Consider the following 22,469-nt stretch of genomic DNA (forward strand, 5'->3'; position numbering starts at 1 on the left):
ACAGACTGAGATCCTAGTAGTCATCTAAAAGTCTCTTCACTGAGACAACAGAGCCACGTACTTTCAGTTTTTCATTTGTTTGAGTGAGTGAAATGTGTGTAGGCTGATCCTGTGTCCAGGTTGGCCTGACCTTTGGATTGGGCGGAGCTGGATTTCCCCCTAACAGGTCAAGTATTTTAGGAGTTGTGTGTCTTAGGGGCTGGTGTTACGTTGCAGAGTGGTCACCTACTGCTTGGGATGTCCACGTCCTGCGTGGGGGTGCCTGCGGTCCAGCCCTACTTGTGATGCAGGGTCTTCCTGATGTACCCTGGGAGACAGCAGACGAAGGCCGCCGTGCTGGAGACCCTGTCTGTGCCCCGCGTGGGAGACTCAGAATGAGGTCTGGTCTCCTGGCTTCAGCCTGGCCCAGCTCTGGCTGTTGGCATCTGGGGAGTGAACCAGTAGATGCAAGATCTCCTTCTCTGTCTCTGTGTCTGTCATCCTTTCAAATAGATGAAGATAAGTAAATATGAAAAACAAATGAATCAGCTGGCTTACACATCCCCGGGGATCCCTGGACGTGAATAGTCTAAGAAGGCAAAGGCTCCATCCAGAATATTCGGGTGCTGCCTGAGCCTTGCATCTGTGAGTCGCTGGTTCGAAGGGGAGAAGCAGCAGGAATATTTCATGCGACTGTGAGCGCGGATCAGAAGATACGCACGCTTGATGTGGTACATTTAAGAACACACTTTCCAGCGGCAGAAGCCATCTCTTTCAAACCTCAAAGGAATTGGAGCTGTCACGGGAGGTCTCAGATGTTTCGGCGCTGCAAACCCAGCGCAATTCCACCAGGAGAAGTGAAATCGGAAACAGAGCGGACGTGTGCGACTTGAAATGCCCCTTGCAGTTCTGTCCACCGTCGCTGAGATGCGAGGAAGCTGAACGAGGTCTGCTCGGGAAGCAGGACGGTCGGCCGCTGGAGCCCGAGGAACGTGCCCGGGACCTGGGTGCTTGGAGCTGTGCGTTGCTTGCCAGGAGGTCGCCACTTGAGTCTTGGCTCCGCAGCCCCTGGGGTCTTTGCTTTGTGCTCTGCCTGGTGCTTTGCAGGCTGTCCGCTAGTGTGTGTTGGCCACAAATGGTGGGACGTTTCAGTTACTGCACGTCTGGGGATAAACAGACCATTCTGAGCCAGGAAGACTCTCAAGCAGGACGCACCAGCTGAGCACACAGGGAAGGTGTCACCTGTTCACCTGGGACACGTGAGCAATGAAGTTCCGCTGTTTCCCAGTGACCCGGTTTATGGTATTTTGTACGGCAGCTGGGATGGACCGAGACAGTAGGGAAACACGAGGAGTGAAGACGGCTTTTTCCTTTTTCACGCATTCTGTTTGAACCTTCATGGAGTGAGAATTCCAGCAAGGAGAGGAGTCTCTGGTCTGGTGGCTCTGCACGGGAACCTGAGGTCCCTTCTCTCTCGTCGCACTCTCGTCTGTGGTCGTCTGGGTTACTCTACCATTCTCTCTCCACCTGCTGCTGGGGTTGTCTTCCCAGACAAACCTGGTCATTGCTTCCCTGGCCCCTGGATTAGCCGCTGGGCCTGCTTACAGGATAAGGTACCAGCTCCTCTGCTTGACGCAACAGGTCCTTCATGACATGGGTCCAGCTTCTGTCTCCAGTCTTGGGGGTCTACCCCTCTCTTCCCACAAACTTCCCATCGCTCCCCAGAGCACACCCTCTCCCTTTTCAAGCTATCTCACCCTCGTGAACTTTCATCCCACCTTAATTATCCTCCTGAGTTCACCCCTGAAAACCCGGTTCAGGTCTCAGCCCTTTCGGAACCTCCCCAGCTCCCTGCGCCCTGGTCCTGGGGTGCTCGGCCCACAGCCCTGCCCCAGTGCTGGCTGTCCCTCCTCGGGGTCCCCTGGCCTGCTGCTTTCTCCATGTTCCAGCCTCAGTTCCAACGTGGTGCTGAGTACATTGAGGGCCCCCAGTGTTTTTAATAGACGGGTGAGTCAGTGGGGATATTGAGTTGAGGTCCCCAAATAGCCCGGGAGGCAGCCGTGACGTCTGAGATGTGCAGGCCTCACCTTTCCACCGTGTCCTCAGCAGATTGACTCGCGGGCCAGGTGGCATAACTCTTATTATAGATGTTGTAGAATGCACTTAGAGCCGGCGTTCAAAGTAGCAGCTCGGTATACTTTAAATTCCACCCCCCCCCCCCAAGCACAGCCAATGTCACAACGGTATTGGTATCTGTTGATTTAGTAATTTATGATCCAGGGAAGGCAAATGCAAATGAAAGGTTCCTTGCAGGTGTTTTGCATGGATGGGAAAGTAGAAACAGCTTAACGTCCCGACATGAGGGAAGGGCTCGGATACATTTGGGTGTGCGGTTATAAAGGGGTGTTAAGTAGTTCTTTTGTGCTCTTGGCAGCTGCACGGAGACGTTTGACAAGCAAGGGTGAGCTGGTGTGCTCTGTAAGTGTGGCTCTGCCATGGGTAGATGTTTTGTGTTCTAGCATTTCCTAAGCTGCTAGGATTTCGGGTGTGTCTTGGTGATTTCTGTGGGCAAAACAGAATGTTTGAAATTGTCATCGTCTCAGACTCTGAGTGTAGGGTCACTGCCTGTATGGCATTTAAAAGAACTTAAACTATTTTCGTTGGAATCCTTGTAAGTAATGCTATTGCTAAAAAATGGGACGCTACAGCCATGCAGGAAGCACCAAGTGGTTTGAATGTTAAGAGGAAAAATCCAGGACAGAGTTCTGCGAAGGGAAGGGGTATGTGTGTGTGTGAACTTGGTGTCATTATCTCAGAGAGATTACCTCTTTAGGATACTCTATGATTATAAGAAATTACAGTGAGATTATAAGAAAATAGGGAGCACCTAAAGGAGTGAAAAATCAGAGGTAGCCCCCAAGACCAGAGTCACATCCGGCAAAGGCCACTGTCGTTGGTATTTTGTTGTCCCCCTCCAGAACCTGTCCTGAGCGCCTCTCCCCGCTCCAGTGTCACGTTGCCCGGTTGTGTAAAGGAGAGATTATCTCCGGACAGTCTGTGTGATATCCAATACTTGTCAGACCAGAAGTTCCTACCCTTTTAAAATTGGCCCAGTCTTCGCTTTTGGAGGTGATGTTAAAGCCGTGTGCACGCCTGCCAGGAACAGGTGTCGGGCAGGGCAGTGGTCCCAGGTTTGCTGGAGCCTGGAGCCTGCCAGGTTTTGGGAGGGGGGAGCGAGTGCTGTGTTGTTCCCTGCTACTTATTTGCCTTCTTAAGTGCTGATCCCTGCCAGCTAAGAGCTGCGGTGTGGGAGGCCCCTGTGCCACCAGGGTAGGGAGGAGGACAGGGAAGGCTCCCGTAGTCACAGTTTGTCGGAGGGGAATGGGACGGGGCACTTTCTCTCCCTGTCAAGGAAGTCGCCAAGTGTCTGATTTGGAGATAGAAAACGAAAGGGGGAGGGGAGTCAGGGCCTCTGTCGCTGTCCTGCCTTCCTGATTGTCTCACGTCATCAATAAATGGAATAAACAGAATTTTCAGTGTGATGGCCGTGGAGACTTCCTACCGATACATGAGTAATTAGTGCATAGTTAGTAATATTTCTTTTTTTTCCTTACATGGTGTTCAGCAAACACACTTGGTTGTTGTTGTTTTTTTTTTTAAGATTTATTTTATTTATTTGAAAGATAAATTACAGAGATAGGCAGAGACAGAGGTCTTCCACCTGCTGGTTCACTCCCCAGATGTCTGCAAAGGCTGGAGCTGTGCCAATCCAAAGCCAGGAGCCAGGAGCTTCCTCCGGGCCTTCCCATATGGGTGCAGGGGCCCAAGGACTTGGGCCATCTTCTATTTCTTTCCCAGGCCACAGCAGAGAGCCAGATTGGAAGAGGAGCAGCCGGGACTAGAACCAGTGCCCATATGGGATGCCGGCGCTTCAGGGCAAGGCTTTAACCTGCTGCGCTACAGCGCCGGCCCCTCTTTAGTAATATTTCTGTGCATGCTTGATGCTTTTTAATAAAAGTGAAGGCTGTCAAACCCTGGAAAATTATGACTGAATGCTAGGTACATGGATACTGCTACTCAATTTCCTCCTATTCTGATACAGGGTTTTTTTTTTTTTTTAAGGAAATGCTTAAATTTTTAATAATTTTGCTTGTTTCCATTAGAGCCTCAAGTGAGAGTGATTGAGTGGAGTGGGAAGAGGGGAGGGTGCCGTATGCATTAACTGCACTGTTCCTGCTTCCTTCGACTGCATTATAAGCTCAGGACGAGCAGGAATTCTCCCTGTTTGCTTTCTTATCACCTAGCGCAGGGTCCTGGCACTGTAACACGTAGTAAATAACTGATTGATAGGTGAGTAAATGAACCTTTAAAGAGTGACAGCAAAAGTAGGAGTCATAAAGCTTCCATTGTCGTCTTTGACACATTTTCATTATATGTGGGTGCTTCAAAAAGTTCATGGAAAATGGAATTATAAGTTGATTTTGATGCAGAAAAAAAATTCTGTTCCACATATTTGAGGGAAGATCATGAAAGATGCATATTATCAAACAACCGTGCGTAGATGTCAAAGATTTTTTTTTTTTGCACCAAATTGAACATTCAATCTTGTTTTCCATGAACTTTTTGAAATACTCTCCAATGAGAATAGTCCAGAAAGTTTTGTTTGAGGACTCAAAGATGCCTGGTAATTAACACCTGTCTTTCCGACCGGGTTCTGAACTCAGGAAGGTGTAAGAAGCAGGAGTTAGAGACCCACACATGACTTTCTTGTCCCACACAGCCGAGTTTCCCTGTATCAGCGGAGGGACGGCAGCCCACACGGTAGCTGATGAAAGACCTTGGGACTTGGTGGAAGGGAAGTTTCAATCCGAAAAACAGATGCCCCTTCCCACCCCTTCCGGGGGCCCAGGGTCCTGTCTGTTGCCCACCCCCACCTCTGGGTGGGGAGGGAAGGCTTGGGGGTAAAGGAACCAGAGGCTTAGGGGAGAAGAATCCTCTCCTACTGCTGTTGCCTGGGCCTTGTGCTCTTGACCCCACACTGAAGCCCGAGGAGGAACTCACATGCCTCCTGCACCTGTCACTGGTTCCCCAGAGCCAGGCTCTCCTCCAGTGTCTCTGCTGATCTCCCTTGGATCGCTGTTGGGTTTGTTCTTAGGAAGCTCAGAAACGGATTGCATTCACTTATCAGCTGCTCCAAGGCCACACTAGACCCAAGATGGAAAATTCACTTCCTCATCTGTTTTCCTCATCTGGAATTCCTTCATCTCTGAGATGCAGTACAGTTCATCAGAACGTTTGTAATTGGATCCAGTAGCAGCGGCAGGGCACTCCTGTGAAAAAATCTGAGTCAGGTGGGCCTTTGGTGTAGCTGTTAAGATGCTGCTTGGGACCCCTGCATCCATGTGGGAGTGCCTGGGTTCAAGGCCTGGCTCCACCTCCAATTCAGTCTTCCTGCTGATTCACACCCTGGGAGGCAGCAGGTGCTTGGGTCCCTGCCACCCATGTGGGAGACCCTGGTTGAGTGCTGGACTCCGGTTTTAGCCCGGCCCAACCTTGGCTGTTGGAGGCATCTGGGGGAATGAACCAGCAGATGGAGGATCTCTCTCTCTCAGCCTTTAATAAATAAGCAAAAGAACAACATGCAAGCCAGGGGCTGGGTGTTTCGACTGTCAGTGATGACACTGGTTAGGACATTTTTTTTTTTTTTTAAGATTGATTTATTTGGGGGCTGATGCTGTGGCATAGTAGGCTGAGCCTCTATCTGCAGCATTGGCATCCCATGTGGGCACCGGTTCGAGTCCTGGCTGTTCCTCTTCTGATCCAGCTCTCTGCTGTGGCCTGGGAAAGCAGTGGAAGATGGCCCAAGTCCTTGGGCCCTTACACCCACATGAGAGACCCAGAAGGAGCTCCTGGCTTCAGATCAGCCCAGCTCCAGCCATTGCGGCCATTTGGGGAGTGAACCAGCAGCTGGAAGACCTTTCTCTCGTCTCTCCCTCTCTGTCTGACTCTGACTCTCGAATAAATAAATCTTTAAAAAAGTTTATTTTATTCGAAAGGCAGAGTTACAGAGAGAGAGATCTTCCATCTGCTGGTTCACTCCCCCAAATGGCTGCAGCAGCTGGAGCTGAGCCAAACAGAAGCCAGGAGCCAGGAGCTTCTATCGGGTCTCCCACGTGGTTGCCCAGTACCAAGTATTTGGGCCATCTTGTGCTTTCCCAGGCACATTAGCATGGAGCTGGATCAGAAGTGGAGCAGCCAGGAATTGAACCGGCGCCCATACAGAATGCTAGTGCTGTAGGCGAAGGCTTAACCAGCTATGCCACAGCACCAGCCTAGGTTAGGACACCTTTGAAGTACCTGGGTTCAAGTCCCACTACTACCTTTGGCTCCTTTATATCCTTAGAGATATTGCCATTATGAGTGTGCCCCCTATAGGTGCATAGTGGTACTGAACAAGTTGAATTCCAAAATGAGACCGATTAGTCTTAACCCCTGTGTGTCTGTCTGAAAGCTAGACAGCAATGATCCTCCTGGATAGGGTTGCTGTGGTTATTGGATCCAGTTATTCATGTAAGGAGCTTAGAGCTCGGGTACCTGGCACACGGCTAAAATGTGTTCACCAGCTTAAAAACATAGTTTTTGAACATCATTTCCTCTTGTGAAACTCTCAAGGAGAAATTAAAAATTCAGATTCCGCCTCCTGGTAAGACTTGAAAGTTCAAGTCCCATATCAGATTATCTTGGCCTGTGAGTTAGTGTTCCTAGAATTTGAGCTCCTGCCGTGTGTGTGTGTGTGTGTGTGTGTGCGCATGTGTGTGTGTATGTGTTTCCTTTCTTTCTGTTAGCCAGAGAGGTTCTTCATGGCTGTGTGCAGCTGGGAGGCCGTCCACAGCCCAGCCTGGGCTCACTCTCAGTAGAGTGCGTGTGGCTTCCCCAGAGTTTCAGAGGTTACATAGTTTAATAGGAAGTCTCTGGAGCTCACTTAAGTCTATAACTTTTTTATATTTATTTATTTGAGAGGCAGAGTTACAGAAAGAGAGAGATCTTCCATCTGCTGGTTCACTCCCCAAATGGCCGTGATGGCCGGAGCTGAGCTGATCCTATCCGAAGCTAGGAGCCAGGAGCTGCTTCTGGGTCTCCTATGTGGGTGGCAGCTTCTCCACGGGCTCCAAGCACTTGGGCCATCCTCCACTGCTTTCCCAGGCCATTAGCAGGAGCTGGATCAGACTCAAACCAGTGCTCATGTGGGATGCCAGCATCACAGGCAGAGGCTTAACCTACTATGGCACAGTGCTTGCCCCGAGTCTATAATCTTTTTTTTTTTTTTTTTTTTTTTTGACAGGCAGAGTGGACAGTGAGAGAGAGAGACAGAGAGAAAGGTCTTCCTTTTGCCGTTGGTTCACTCTCCAATGGCCGCCGCTGCAGCCGGCGCACCGCGCTGATCCTGGCAGGAGCCAGGAGCCAGGTGCTTTTCCTGGTCTCCCATGGGGTGCAGGGCCCAAGCACCTGGGCCATCCTCCACTGCACTCCCTGGCCATAGCAGAGAGCTGGCCTGGAAGAGGGGCAACCGGGACAGAATCCGGCGCCCCAACCGGGACTAGAACCCGGTGTGCCGGCGCCGCAAGGTGGAGGATTAGCCTATTGAGCCACGGCGCCGGCTCCGAGTCTATAATCTTAATAAGACCTGCGAGAATCCCAGATTATGAACCTCATGTGTGTGAAATTTGCCTCTTCTCATCCTGGCCCTCCAGGCACTGATTCTAAGCAAAATCATTATTATTATTTTAAAGATTATTTATTTAAGAGATAGAGTTACAGAGAGAGGGATAGACAGAAAGGTCTTCCTTCCATTGGTTCACTTCCTAAATGACCACAGTGGCCGGAGCTGCGCTGATCCAAAGCCAAGAGCCAGGGGCTTCTTCCTTGTCTCCCACCTGGGTGCAGGGGCCCAAGCACTTGGGCCATCTTCTACTGCTATCCCAGGCCACAGCAGAGAGCTGGATTGGAAGTGGAGCAACCAGGACTCGAACCAGCGCCCATGTGGGATGCCAGTGCCGCAGGTGGAGGATTAACCTGTACCACAGTGCCAGCCCTGGCAAAATCATTATTATGTCATACACGGGACTGCAAAGAGGGCCTGGAAAATGGAATTTAAAAAGTTGGTACAAAAAAACCCAAAAACTATGACATCTATGCATGTGAGGGCCTTCAGAAAGTTAGTGGAGAATGTGTGTTTTATTGTCTAAGGGTTTCAGAGTTTTCCTATGACAACACAGTCCTATCTTTTAAAAAGGAAATATGTACTTATTTGAAAAGCGGGGTGGGGAGAGGATGAGGGGGTGAGTGAGCACTCCCCGTCTGCTGATTCACTCCCCAGATGCCTGCAACAGCCTGGACTGGGCTGAAGCCAGCAGCTAGAAACTTAATCCAGGTCTTCCATGTGGCTGACAGGGGCCCCGTCCCTTGAGCCCACACTGCTGCCTTGCAGAGTCTGCGTTAGCAGGAAGCTGGAGTGGGGAGCTGGAGGTGGGACTCACGCTCAGGCACTCTGATAGGGAATGCTGGTGCCTTAACCAGCGTCCTCCATGGCTGGGCCACCTGCCGGCCCCTTAACTTAGCTTGTAATTCCCTTCTTGCCGTGAATGTTTTTAAGTCCCCTCCTATTTGTCAAGCAGGGGGAGGGAGGATGGGGAGAGAACACTGCCGGTCTCAGCTTCAGTTTGTGCCAGTTGTGTAGAGGTCAAGGCCTTTGCACGCTGCACTGCCATGCCTGCTACTTCTCACGAGGTGGTGCTGAGACCCGCTGGCCCACCCCAGCGTATGGCAGTGCAGGGGCGGTAGGAGCCCCTGTCCTGCCTTCCATTGGTGTGGGTTCCTCCTGCAGCCCTGGTTTCTGGTGCTCCTGTGCTGAAGGGTGTCTGGGTTCTAGTGAGGGACAGGTGTCGTGTGCCAGGTCTCTGGGCAGAGATGCTGGGGTCTGCGCACAGGGTGGCTTCTGCTGTTTCGTACTGGGGACTGGCAGCCCCAGGGGCCTTTCCTGTGGGTGCCACTGCTCCATCGGAGCCTTGTTCTCCGCAGATGGCTGGAGGGAGCCGCTGTGTCCTTAGAGGTCTTGGGGCGACACTGCTTGACCCTGTGCCACTTCACTATCTTTCTCAGGTTTTGAGGGGGCCCTTATCCTGCAGGTGCCTCCGGGAGCCACCTGTCACCCACTGTCTCCTCTTTTAGGAAGGCTTGGTCGAGTTTCTGGCTTCCTGTGTTGGTGTCTTGGTGCTGGGCTCTCTTTACCACTTTTCTTCTTGCTCTAGATATTTTCCCCTCTCCAGATGTTTCTCTGGATTTTTTTTTTCTGTTTGTGAGTTCTTCCACATAGAGAACAAATCGCATCTATTGTTCAGGAAGATCTTTTTTGCCCCTCCCTGCACTGGGTGATCTTACCAGGAGCTCCTTCCCTGTCAGGCCTGGGCTCGGTCTGTTGGGCCCCGTCTCTGCCGTGCTTGCTCTTGACCGAGTCCTGATTCTAGAAATTTCTCAGATGTCTTTCCTGAGGGTGTGAGCTGTAGAGTATGTCTCTGCCTAACAGTGTTCTGAGTGTTCTTGCTCTTCTGCCTGGGCTCCCTTGGAAGCCCTCCGGAGTTAGGGAGCCCTGGTGATAGCTGCCTTGGTTGTGGAGGGTCGTGCTCCCCTTACCACGGGAGGGTTTGAAAGTGTGTTTTTCCACAGCTCCTAGAACCGAATCCTGCTTCCTTTTAGGGGAGTGACTCCAGTGAACCCAGATCTTGCCTGTCTTCCTTTAGTAGGCTTTTTTTTTTTTTTAAGCTTCAGTAAGCACCATGTTACACAAAAGGTTTGCAAAAAAGTTCTTGGGAAGTGTGCATTATGAAAAATTTTCAAACCCAAGTAAAGTTATCTTTTAATTCCATTTTCACGTAAATGATTTCTCCTTGTGTGTCTCCAGTTTTGAATGCATCCTCAGTTAGAGCCTAGATTATCACTGTTCCTTTTTTTGTGTCTGTTTATCCTGGCCTTCAAGGATTCCTTCCCTGGGTCAGCTCTGTATAGCTCTTGCCTCCTCCTCCTTTCCCTCTTGCAGTAGGATTTACGTAACACAACGCGCGCCATTTTCACAAGCACAGCTGAGTGGTGTTAAGTACTTCCACCACATGCTTCATTGCTGCCGTCCATCTCCCGAACTTTCTCCTGCCCTCGCGTTGAAGCTCCCTACTCAGTAAACCATAAACACCCCTCCTTCATGTGAGTGAAATCCCGCAGCATTTGTCTTTTTGTGTCTGACTGACTTTGCTTTGCATATTGTTGTCAGGGTTCTCCTATGTTATAGCATGTATTAAATTTTTTCTTTCTTTTTTTTTTTTTTTTAAGATTGATTGATTGATTTGAAAGGCAGAGTTACAGAGAGAGGAGAGAACTTTCATCTGCTGGCTCACTCCTCAAATGGCTACAACCACCCAGGGCCGGACCAGGCTGAAGCCAGGAGCCTGGAACTCCCTCTGGGTCTCCCATGTGGGTGCAGGGGCCCAAGCACTTTCCCAGGCATATCAGCAGGAAGCTGGGTCGATTAGAAGTGGAGCAGCCGGGACTCAAACTGGCCCTTCCGTGGGACGCTGTTGTCACAGGTGGCAGCTTTACCTGCTGCGCCACAGCCTGCCCCCGAGTTCCCTTATTTTAGAGACTGATTGATGTGACAGTGTGTGTATGAAGGGGGTTCTGAGGGCCCATGGAACAACTCATTGCCTTTTTTTATGTGAGGTTTTTTTTTTTTTTTTTGGACAGGCAGTGTGGACAGTGAGAGAGAGAGAGAGAAAGGTCTTCCTTTTTCCATTGGTTCACCCCCCAAATGGCCGCTGTGGCCTGCATACCGCGCTGATCTGAAGCCAGGAACCAGGTGCTTCTCCTGGTCTCCCATGGGGTGCAGGGCCCAAGCACTTGGGCCATCCTCCACTGCACTCCCTGGCCACAGCAGAGAGCTGGCCTGGAAGAGGAGCGACCGGGACAGAAGGAGGCGCCCTGACCGGGACTGGAACCCACTATGCCAGTGCTGCAGGTGGAGGATTAGCCTATTGAGCCACGGTGCCGGCCTCATTGCCTTTTAATTCGATTTTCTTACAAGCTTTTCCAAGCCTCCTTGTATATGTACTACCTTCCATTTATCCATTATCCATTCATTCATCAAAGGATCCCCCCGCCCCTGGCCATTAGAAATAATACTGTGCACATAGGTATACAGATATGTGTCGAGTCCCTGCTGTCACTTTAGGCCCTTACCTAGCAGTGGGGTTGCTGGACTTTGGGGTAATTCTGAGCTATGTTTTATAAGAGTGGTGATGACTGCTGTCTGCATTGGAAAATCTGGCCTTTGGTTGAGCCAGACCCACGGGACCCACCTGTCGTCTGCTACAGCCTAGCATGATGACTGGATAAAAACAGCTGCTTGCCTTTGCACAGGGCCCCCCTCTGCTGCATGTCCTACCAAGATGACAATCCCACGTGGCTGTCCCGGCACTGCCGGCCCGGGTTGGAGTGGTTAGACGCTGGCCACCCAGGGCAGGCATCTGGCCACTTCCGAAGTGAGTAGCTGGGTTCCAGTCTTGGCTCCGCTCCTGGTTCCAGTTTCCTGCTAATGTGCACCTTGGGAGGCAGCGGCGATGACACAAGTAGTTGGCTTCCTGATACTGGTGGGGAAGATCTGGAGTGAGTGTCCAAGTTTGGCCTGGCCCAGCCCCAGCTATTGTGGACACTTGGAGAATGAGCCGGTCTACAGGAGTGTTCTCTCTGTCTATCCCTCTTTTTATTTTTTTGTACCTCTCAAGTAAATAAATCCTTAAAAATAAAAGGCCAAGTAAAAAAATTCCGAAATGGCTTTCTTATTTAACAACAGCACAATGAGTTGCCAAGCCTGAGGACCAAGTTGTACTGTATGGGCTACTTCTACTTGGTCTTGGCCAGAGTCTCATCATCTAAAGTGTTCACTTATTCCCCCGGTTGCTGTCTGTCTGTCAGGGTTTCTGGCATACTTTGGGGAGATGGGAGATGGTGCTTCTTTTCTTGGGTGGGTTTTGATCCAGTCGTGAAATAAGGCAACAAGACTTTCAAATGATTCAGAATAAAATAAAATCCCTTCCCTTACTGTAAGATCAAAGAGAAGTTTCTTTAACGTGGGGGGAAAATGCCCCCCAGACGAGCGTCTACATCATCTGTTCTGGGATCTTACTAAATGCATGAACGGGGCATGAACGAGTGCAAGCAGAAGTTCCCCGGTGAGGGCCTGCTTGGAGTCCGTGGTCTGTAGCTCATGCAGCGTTCCCCGCTGTCCTTTGAGCTCAGCGGCTGTTCTCTGGAAGGGGAAGCTGGGTCTCAGAGCGGGTGGGGAATGTCCCCAGGACTTCTACAGGTCGGGCTTGGTCTTGAATTTGTGTTCATCACAAAGCCTCTTAGCCACAGCTGCCTTTCCTAAAACGAAGTGGATAAGGGAATACTGTACCTAGGCCTTAAAATACCACCACCACCACCTCATGTCGGCCAGTTCCCAGATTTTTGCATGGGTTTTTGTGAATGGTTCTGACAACGTAGATAAATTTTTTTCCCATGGTTAGTATTTTGTTGATGAAAGAATGGCATTGGGGCCTGTGTTGTGAGCGGGTAATGCCTCTGCCCACAGTGCTGGTATCCCATATAGGAACTGGTTCAAAGTCCAGGCTGCTCCACTTCACTCCAGCTCCCTGCTAATGGGCCTGGAAGGCAGCAGAACTTGGCCCAAGTGCTTGGGCCCCTTGCCACATACCTGGGAGACCTGGAAGAAGCCCCTGACTTTGGCCCAGCCCCAGCTTTTGGATAAATTTTTTTTTTTTTTTTTCTGTTTTGACAGGCAGAATTAGACAGTGAGGGAGAGAAAGGTCTTCCTTTTTCTGTTGGTTCACCCCCCAAATGGCCGCTACGGTGGGCGCGCTGTGCCGATCCAAAGCCAGGAGCCAGGTGCTTCTTCCTGGTCTCCCATGTGGATACAGGGCCCAAGCACTTGGGCCATCCTCCACTGCCTTCCCGGGCCACAGCAGAGAGCTGTACTGGAAGAGGAGCAACCGGGACAGAACCGGCGCCCTGACCGGGACTAGAACCCGGTGTGCCGGCGCCACAGGCAGAGGATTAGCCTAGTGAGCCGTGGCGCCGGCCTTTTAGATAAATCTTAAAAAAGATAAATCTTAAAAAAAAAAAAATAGAAAGGGTATTGGTAGTGGTGGGGGTTGAAACAACTGCTTCGGGGCCGGTGCTGTAGAGCAGTGGGTTAAAGCCCTGGCCTGAAGCACCAGCATCCCATAGGGGTGCCAGCTCGAGTCCTGCTGCTCCACTTCCGATCCCGCTCTCTGTGTGGCCTGGGAAAACAGTAGAAGATGGTTCAGTCCTTGGGCCCCCGTACCCGCGTGGGAGACCCAGCAGAAGCTCCTGGCTCCTGGCTTCAGATTGGCTCAGCTCTGGCCATTGCGGCCATCTGGAGAGTGAATCTGTGGGTGGAAGACCTCTCTCTCTGTCTCGACCACTCTCTCTAACTCTGTCTTTCAAATAAATAAAAAATAAATCTTTAAAAAAAGCATAACTGCTTGATAGCAGGGTAAAGCAGTGTTGGTGCTTGCTAATGATTCAGCTGCACCTGTCTCTCTCTTTTTAAAGATTTATTTATTTACTAGAGAGGAGAGGCAGAAAGAGAGAGAGGTCTTCCAACTGCTGATTGACTCCTCCAATGGCTGCATTGGTCTGAGCTGTGCTGATCTGAAGCCAGGAGCCAGGAGCTTCCTCTGTGTCTCCCACGTGGGTGCAGGGGCCCAAGCAACTGGGCCATATTCTACTGCTTTCTCAGGCCATAGCAGAGCGCTGGATTGGAAGTGGAGCAGCCAGGACTCAAACCAGTGCCTACATGGGATGCTGGCACTGCAGGCAGCGGCTTTACCTGCTATGCCACAGCGCCGGCCCTGAGCCTGTCTCCTATGCAGGACACAGGGACTTAGGAGTTCGGTTGTAGAGCCTGGATGTTACATGGAAGGGACTCAGACAACCCTCACTGTGTGGAAGGTCCTTTGCCACATAGACTTGCCATGCATAGTGCAGTGTGCGGGGGCCGCTGGCTGGATTGGCAATGTGGTTTATGCAGAACCTTGTGTTCCTGTTGATAGGTGTGTTAGCATGAGAGATTTATAAGAACCTCTGGAACTTAGCATTCAAAATTGTAAAAAGGGAGAAAATAGAATCTCAGATTGGTGTTTAAATAATACTTCATTGATTATAGTCCTTACATGAAGGGTTCTCATGTGTGGTTTCCAGGAACTTCACACCTGCAGGTGTCTTGTTCGTTCCGTCTGGGTTAATACAGGCTCCCTCCTTTCTTAGGATGTGCTTTCCTCTCCTCAATAAGTCTTCCAGGGCTACGTTGTGGTATAGCGGGTAAAGCTACCACCTGTGACACCGGCATCCCAAGAGGGTGCCAAATCAAGTCCCCACTGCTCACTTCCAGTCCAGCTTCCTGCTGATGTGCCTGGGAAAGCAGCAGAGGTTGGCCCAAGTGCTTGGGCCCCCACCGCTCAGCATGGGAGACCTAGCTCCTGTCTCGTGGCTTTGGCCTGGCACAGCCCTGGCCATTGTGGCCATCTGGGAGTGAACCAGCAAGTAGAAGATCAAGTGATCCCCCCCCCCCACCTTTCTCTCTGTAACTCTAATTTTCCGATTAACTAATTCATTAATTTAAAAAGGTCATCCAGATGTCTTAGGACTTTGTTTTTTCCTGTTTAGTTGCACAGAGTATCCTAAAACCACACTGTACTCCTGGTCCACTACAAAGACCAACTTCTTAGCAAGGGAAATGAGGTGTTTTTTTTCCCCTCTCTAGTATCCAATTCCCTAACCTCATACTCTTTCCCTAGAACATTGCGGGGGTACCTGTCATATAAAGAGTTTTACATTCCTGTTTTTCTGACTGTTGCATTCTATCTCAGTGGGACCTTTTTTTTTTTTTTTCTTTTTAAAAAAGATTCAATTTATTCATTTGAAAGCAGAATGACAGAGACAGGAGACTGGGAGCGGGACAGAGATCCTCATCCTCTGGTTCACCCTCCAAGTGGCCGCACTGGCTGACGCTGGGCCAGGCCAGACCAGGGTCCAAGAGCTTCATCTGGGTCTCCCACATGGGTGCAGGGGCCCAAGCACTTGGGCCATCTACTGCTTCCCTGGATGCTGTAGCAGGGAGCTGGAGCAGAAGTGGAGCACCTGGGACTTGAACCAGCACTTTGATATGGAATGTCAAGTCACAGGCCATGGCTTAACCTGCCATGCCACAGCCTTGGCCCCTCAGGATGGCTTTTCATTCAGTGAACTTGGGAGACGTAGACTCAGTCCATTTTGATTTCCTTGGGAAAAGTACTGACTTGCATGCAAAGACTTGGAATTTTCTCCTTAGACCCCTGAGAACACATTGTACCTTTGCAAGCCACACCTCCCCATCTTTCATGCCATCTGCTTTATAGGAATCCTGCAGACCGTTCAGAATATGCTTGTTTATGGAGTTACTTTTTGTTTTGTCTGTAAATGTGAGAGGTTTTGAGAACAGAATGAGATTTGTGTGTTTTGTTTTTCTTACTGCCCAGGCACTCTGTGGTTTGGGGGGGCCGGTCCCGTTGTCCCACCCCATGGCCAGCTCTGGTCAGCTAGTGTACTCTGGGGAATTTGTAAACCCGTTGTGTACTTGTCCCAGATGGCTCCTATGTGAATTGCACTTTTTTCCAAGTTAAGATTACAATAGTTTTTGTTCTTTTGAGAAAGACCTGAACTTTTAAACTGTCTTTTTAAGAATCAGCATACTTCAAGGACAGTTAGAAAGTGCTGGTACTCCCCCTTGTGGGATTCTGAAATGTGCTCTACAGCACCGCAGACAGGATCCTGGTTGAATATCCCTCATCTGAAAACCTGAAACTCAAAATGCTACACAATAGGAAACGTTCTGAGCCCTGATGTGCTTAAAATGTGTTGCATGTAATGTATGTGGGTCAGTCTTACAGACGGAGCAGGTTTCACACGATCGTGGGGATTCCACTCAGTAGCGTGTCTTTCTGGAGTAGATAGTCATCCCCAGTTCAGTCTGCCCAGGCTTTGGGGGGAACATATGCCTTCTTGGCCTTTGACACTGCCCGATGCTCTGGCCGTGGCCCCCAGGCTGAGTCCGTTTTTATGACCACTGTGCTGGAAGCATCACACGTCACGACAGAGGGAGACAGGTGCTGTGGAGCCGTGTGCTGCCTGCGCTGTTCTGTGTCCCCCAGGTCCCACTCCGACCCTCCCACCCATGTAGCCATATCCCTGGATTGGGTTGTTCATTTCCTTTTCCAGATGCCATGTGAGTGCTAGCGCATGTGGTCTGTCCTGTGTTCTTTTCGTGGACTCTTGTCTCTCCCATCCTTAGCTATTCCACATAGTGCGAATGACAGGTGCTTGAGTTCTGGGTGTCTCTTGGGGATTTGTCTGGAGGGTCCTGGCTTCTGAGGTCACCGTCGTGGTGGAAGGCACATGTGGGAATAATGACTTGGCCTGTTTCTGGGTGAACCTACTGTAATGTAAAAGTGGACTCTTGTGTTTACATATTCTTTCAGCAAGCGAAATGCTGAAGGGCGTTGTTCCTCTGTGTGCTTGGAACATACTCACCTGCTTCTTGTCACACTAGTAGTTTTCATGATGCCTGAGGCAGAACTTAGGTTTCCACGAGTTACAGCCACCGACAGCATAGTATTCTCTTGCTCACTGTTGCATTGCCAGTAAATAAATAATACCCAAATGCTCGCTGACTGAATGAGTGAGTGAGTGAATGAGCATAGCTTCTGCTTACTGTTGATACTGGGTAGTGCCTTTTGCTTCCTTCTGAAATCTTTTTCCTCTTTTTTTTTTTTTTTTTTTTTTTTAGGCAGAAACCACCAATACTAGCCTCTTGCAGGTGCAACTGGAATGCAGTTTACATAATAAAGTGTGCCAGCAATTAAAGGTAATGGGAAATATTTATTGTTTTCTCTTTGCCTTCCTCCCTGCCGCTTTGCTGAAAAACGAAGCAGAATGGCATGTTCTGTTCTCAGAAGCACCCATGTGGGTACCCTACGTGCTTTCCTGTCTCTACCGAGTTTGCAGTCACAAAGTTCAGATCTCCCTTTGTTTCCCTCTCCCTCCACTCTCAGAGCTGCTACTTGGAATCTGAGGACGTTTTGCGCCTGCAGATGAGCATAATCGTAACCATGGAAAACTCCTCAAAAGAGTTTGAAGAAAACACTCAAGACTTGTTAGATCATCTGTCCATTGTCTATGTAGCTACAGATAAATCCGAGACCTCAGGTAAGGAGGACTCTTGGCATTTGCATGAAGAAGTACTTGGGTGAAACCGCATCACGAATCTGTAACATTGGCTGATAGATCATGTCTTAGCAAACTGAGACGAGGGCCTTTCCTTTAGAGACCTTTTGGGAATCGCAACTGGATCTTGATCTGTGGCTGCTACTACTACCTTAGGGAGGTGGTATTTTGGGAGGGGACATTAAGTGACTGTGGCTGGCTCATCTGCCTGTCCTTGGGGGTACTTTTTCTTAGTGTTTTGGAGATAGTAAACAAGTTAAATGGACATGCATGACAGTCTGATAAAAGTACTCATGACGTATTTAAAATCTTGTGTGTCAGTTTTACTAAATGCCAGGAGCTCAGTTGACCAAATCATTGGTATTTTTTTTTAATGATTGGGAGTTCCTGTTCCTGGCGGCCTGAATTTTAGTGTTCAGCTCTGTGGATTTTGTCTTTGGAGCAAACTGTGTCTCCTACTTAGCAGAAATCACCTCGTTCATCGTCTTAATTTTCTCAGAACTTTGTAGGAGAAGCACGTGTGACCCTGAAATTGATCATGTAGGATGTGCCAATTGTCCGTTAGTTTTCAGGGCTTTCCTGGTATGGGAGGGTATACATGTCTGTGTATTCAGAGAGAGAAATGGTACAAATAGTATACAGAAGTGCAGTTTTGTTTATTGGCAGGCTTGTTGAACATTATTCACCTTCCAGTACTTAGAATCGGCCGGCGGCGTGATGCAGCAGCAAGAGTGCCCCTGGCCCTCAGGTTTATGGGTTTTGGTGATTCTCATAACAGCCAGGTGGATAGCGACCTGGGGAAGAGTGTTCTGTGGGCGAGCGCTGGAAGGAAGGCTGTGTTCTGAGGTCCTAGGCTTTTGTTTCCTCCACACGTGATTGTCTCACTGGGGAAGAAAGAGGCTGAGGGATCAGCAGGAGGGCAGCTTTACTCGACCTGTGGCTCTCCATCATTTAGCCTGACGGCTAGGTCAGTGTTCATCACGATCTTGTTCCTGATGGCTTCCAAGAATACTGAAAGAAAACAGCTCATTTGGTTTTCGTGTTGAAAAAGCAGTTAATTTTTTTTTTTAACAGAAACACGTAATGGGGTGTTCTGATCATCCTCTTAGGGTCCAGGGGTCTGGCTCTCGATTTTAATACCTTTGCTTTGGTTCTTTGGGACAGATGGCTCTGCCGTCAACATGTACATACTGCATTCGGGAAGCAGCCTCATCTGGATACAGGTGATTGTCAAAGCTTATCATCGCAGGTAGATGTGGCCATCCCAAGTGTGCGTTTGGGTGTCCAGTGTGAGGGTTTTCCAGGCACAGATGCAGCAACACCTTGTACCTGTTGGCTTCCGCTTTTGCTCGAGCCGGTTTCCCTTGCTTGAAGCCCTGTGTGTATGAAGGTGCCAGCGCCCCCTTCCTACCGCCCGAGCCACACCTGCTGGGCACTTGCTCGGCATGCTGGTCTGTGCCGTGGACTGACTGTAGCAGAGTCGGCTGAACTGGGTGCGGTTCTCCCAGGTGAGGGCAGTGACTGAGGTTTTGTTGCTGTTGCAGGATGTGCATCATTTCTCGCACACAGAGGCACTGTCTGTGCAATTTGAGCCGGTCCTGCTCCCTCCTTCTACCACGAACTTCACCAAAATCGCCTCTTTCACTTGCAGAGGTACAGATTTGGAGAATGCTGGGGCTTGTCTTTTCTGTTCCGTGTGTGCTGATGGCCATCCTGTCCGAGAGGTGGCCTGCAGGTGCAGGTCAGGTGTAGTTTTTTTTTTTTCCTCTTTAATAAGAGTTATTTATTTGAAAGAGTTACAGAGAGAGAGAGAGAGAGAGAGAGAGAAACAAAAAAAAGAGAAGGGTCTTTTATCCGCTAGTTCACTCCCCCAGATGGCTGCAATGGCTGGTGCGGGGTCAGTCTGAAGCCAGAAGCCAGGAGCTTCTTCCAGGTCTCCCCTGTGGGTGCAGGGGCCCAGACACTTGGGCCATCTTCCACTGCTTTCCCAGGCCATAGCACCGAGCTGGATCAGAAGCAGCCGGGACTAGAACCAGTGCCAATACGGGATGCTAGTGCTGCAGGTGGAGGCTTAACCTACTATGCCACAGCACTGGCCCCCAGGCGTGGGTTTAAAAAAGGTGAATGAACCGGTTGGCTTTCAGTAAACTGAAACTGCCTTAGGTGTTCTAAGAGATGGTGTGATGGACCGGATAATGATGCCGCTTTTATTCTGCTACATATGTAGGGTTTTCAGTTTTTCATTTTTATTTTTAAAACTTTTTATTTGAAAGAGAGAGAGATCTTCCATCTGGTGATCCACTCCCCACATGGCCACAGTGCTGGGCCAGGCTGAAGCCAAGAACCAGGAACCTTCTCTACATCTCCCACAAGGGTGGCAGGTGCCCAAGCCCTGGGGCCATCTTCCACTACTTTTCCCAGGCCATTAGCAGGGACCTGAATGGGAAGTGGAACAGCCTGGACAGCAACTAGTGCCCATATGGGATGCCAGCATCACAGGCAGTAGCTTTACCTACCACGCCACAATGCTGGCCCTGGGTTTGCAGTTTCAGGCTTAACTTGGTGACGTGAAAGCCCAGGACGTGCACGTGTGTGCTGGAGGCGTTGCTTTCGGATGGTGCAGTTCTGCTGCGGTTGTGTGTGCTTGTGTGGAGTGGGAGTGGAATGCATGGCAAGTGCACACCCAGTCCTGTGTATCGCTAGGACCTCACTGACGGTTAAAAAGAGTTCTGCCACTTTGGGTATCGTGGTGGTTGAGATCTGCATCCTGTGTCAGAGTAGCGGGTTTGAGTCCCGGTTACCTCACTTCCATCCAGGTCCTTGGCAGGAGGCCAGTGAGGAAGAAAGGGGAGATGAGAGCATTCGAGGGCCTGTGACCACTTATAGCCGACTCACTCTTTGGATGGGGAGGGATAAGTGAATTGCCACGTTATAAATGGGACGCACGTCTTATTTTCTGTGGAGGCGTAAGGAAAGACAAGATACTGACCCTCACGTTTCTCTTTATGCCTTTCCAAAGCAGCTACATCGTGTGGAAATGTGGAGGACGGACACAAGGTCAGAAGCAGCCCAACACTAACAGCGTGCCTGTCCTCGCCTGTGGTTCAGGGGTAGGTGGATCTCGCTTCCCCTGAATTCACGTGTTTTTCCCCCCCGCGGTGAGAATGCTTTCCAAATGCAGCAGATCGAACTTGCGGGCTTCTCTTGCCCTCTGGCCTCACCTCCGTGGGCGTTTGCACAGCAGGACTGAGGGGAGGCAGCGAAACAGGTCAGTCCAGGTGTGGGTTCTGGACCAGGCAGCCAGGCGTGCAGGAAGGGGTGCTGAGTCGCCTTCCGGGCCTGGCTGTGTCCTGGTGGCCTCTGGGCGCCGTGCTCGCTGTGCGAGACCGGGCAGAGGGTCGCAGGAGGTGGTCTCGGGTTGTTCCCAGGGCCGCTGTCCCTCGGTCTCCCGTGCACGCTCCTCTCTCTGCAGGGGGCAGGCTCGCCAGTGCGGCTGGTTACCCTGACGGTGTGCGTGTCCTCTGTTCACAGGTATTTTAGGATTGACTCGGCTGCAACCCAGTTTCACATAGAGACTTGGGAGAATACATCAGGAGTGTGGTCAATGTGGGGCCTCAACCATTTTGACCAAGGCGTCGTAATAACCGACGTGTTTGTTTCCAAGGAGACCAGGCACATTTTAAAGGTACATGCAGCATTTTTCTCCAGGGTTCAGCCTGTTTTAAGCTCCAAGAACAAATACCAGGAAATCAATATTTAGATTTTTCTTTTAATATTTTCAGAGTTACTTTTAGGTTGTCTCTCTCCCTTTCTGTCTCTCAACTTCTTAAAGGAGCTGTTACATTCTTGGACAATATTTTATTATTATTTAAAAATACTATGATATATGGCTTATCCCTAGCTGTGTGTATTAAAAATAAGCCCAGTTTGTGATAAAGTACAGTAGATGGTTTGTGCAAAATGCTACATAGGAAAATTTCAGGATTGCTGGGAACCATGGCGTATTATAACATTACTTGAAACCTAGTGTCTGTGTAAGAGTATTTCAAACCTTGACTTGGAAATGATTGAGTAAAACTACGTTTGCTGAACTATAGACGACAACCTGACTTGATAATGATTTTAATCATAATTAGCATTAGGAAAAGTAATTTCTTTTGCTTCTTTTCTTTTTAGATTCTGAATTTCACTGGCCCTTTATTTCTACCTCCAGGCTGTTGGAATATATTTTCTTTGAAACTTGCCGTTAAAGACATTGCCATAAATCTATTCACCAATGTATTTTTGACTACAAACATAGGTGCCATTTTTGCAATACCTCTACAGCTTTATTCAGCACCAGCTAAGGTATTGTTTGCAACCCTCTGTGTGTGTAATAGCTCCCTGAATGATTGGTGCTTCTCTGTGTTGCATTGACTGCATTACGTTACCTTCTTTGAAACTAAGAAATGGGAGGGTGTTTCCAGCCCAGTCTTAGCTGATGAATTGTCCCGACGTGGAAATCTTTTTATTTGGAAACCATTTCTATTTTTTCATAAAGTGATTTGAGATTCTTGAATGAAAGAAAGCACCTCAAGTAGATTCCTTATCTCCTTTTCATGCAGAGCGAGTCATCTGTGCTTGCTGTAGAAGGCACAGCTGAGCTTCTTAGCACACACTTGCGGTGATTTCAAATCGTGTACACCACTGAATACTTAGTCTTTATTTTTTTAAAGCAACTCTCAGCTGCTTGTAGTCCTTGAATTTCATTCATGGGCCAAATCAAGCTGGTAGGGTTTGCAGTTAGGAAAATGCTTTCTACAATCCGGGGGAAATGAGTTTAATGTACATTATCTCCAACATGTCTCATTTTTTTCCCTGAATGTTCCTTTTTTTTTTTTTCATTGAGTTATTATTACTGCTTCTTTTTAATCCAAGCTATTCTGTATAATGCTGGCTTCTGATTTTTCACTATGAGACATTCATGCAACCATCTTTATGATTTTCTCACTGATTAGTGTTGCTGTTGCGTTGTCAGAGTGCCTCGTGCTCAGCTGAGATGTGAAGATAGGGCTTCTGACATGAAACCACACTCAGGGCCAGGCTGTGGCACGCATGCGTAG

General features: G+C 49.4%; 1 protein-coding gene across 8 annotated transcripts in view; it reads left to right on the top strand.

Annotated features, from left to right (window-relative positions):
- The window catches only part of TMEM131L (transmembrane 131 like), a 181,640-nt gene that overhangs the window by 110,499 nt on the left and 48,672 nt on the right, over positions 1–22,469 (top strand). For 4 of the 8 annotated variants that reach the window (XM_051819935.3, XM_051819938.3, XM_089302304.1 and 1 more), the window contains 7 exons: positions 16,931–17,008; positions 17,196–17,349; positions 18,532–18,590; positions 18,912–19,020; positions 20,387–20,477; positions 20,899–21,052; positions 21,544–21,714. In XM_051819935.3, coding sequence (XP_051675895.3) covers positions 16,931–17,008; positions 17,196–17,349; positions 18,532–18,590; positions 18,912–19,020; positions 20,387–20,477; positions 20,899–21,052; positions 21,544–21,714 — 816 coding nt within the window. Of the gene's footprint in view, positions 1–10,213; positions 10,234–16,930; positions 17,009–17,195; positions 17,350–18,531; positions 18,591–18,911; positions 19,021–20,386; positions 20,478–20,898; positions 21,053–21,543; positions 21,715–22,469 lie in introns of those variants that run through there. The other 4 variants (XM_051819936.3, XM_051819939.3, XM_089302306.1 and 1 more) reach the window with 3 other exon arrangements.

This window comes from Oryctolagus cuniculus, chromosome 8 (genome assembly GCF_051225735.1).
Source record: "Oryctolagus cuniculus isolate XC-2025 breed Fujian yellow rabbit chromosome 8, ASM5122573v1, whole genome shotgun sequence".
NCBI lineage: Eukaryota > Metazoa > Chordata > Mammalia > Lagomorpha > Leporidae > Oryctolagus > Oryctolagus cuniculus.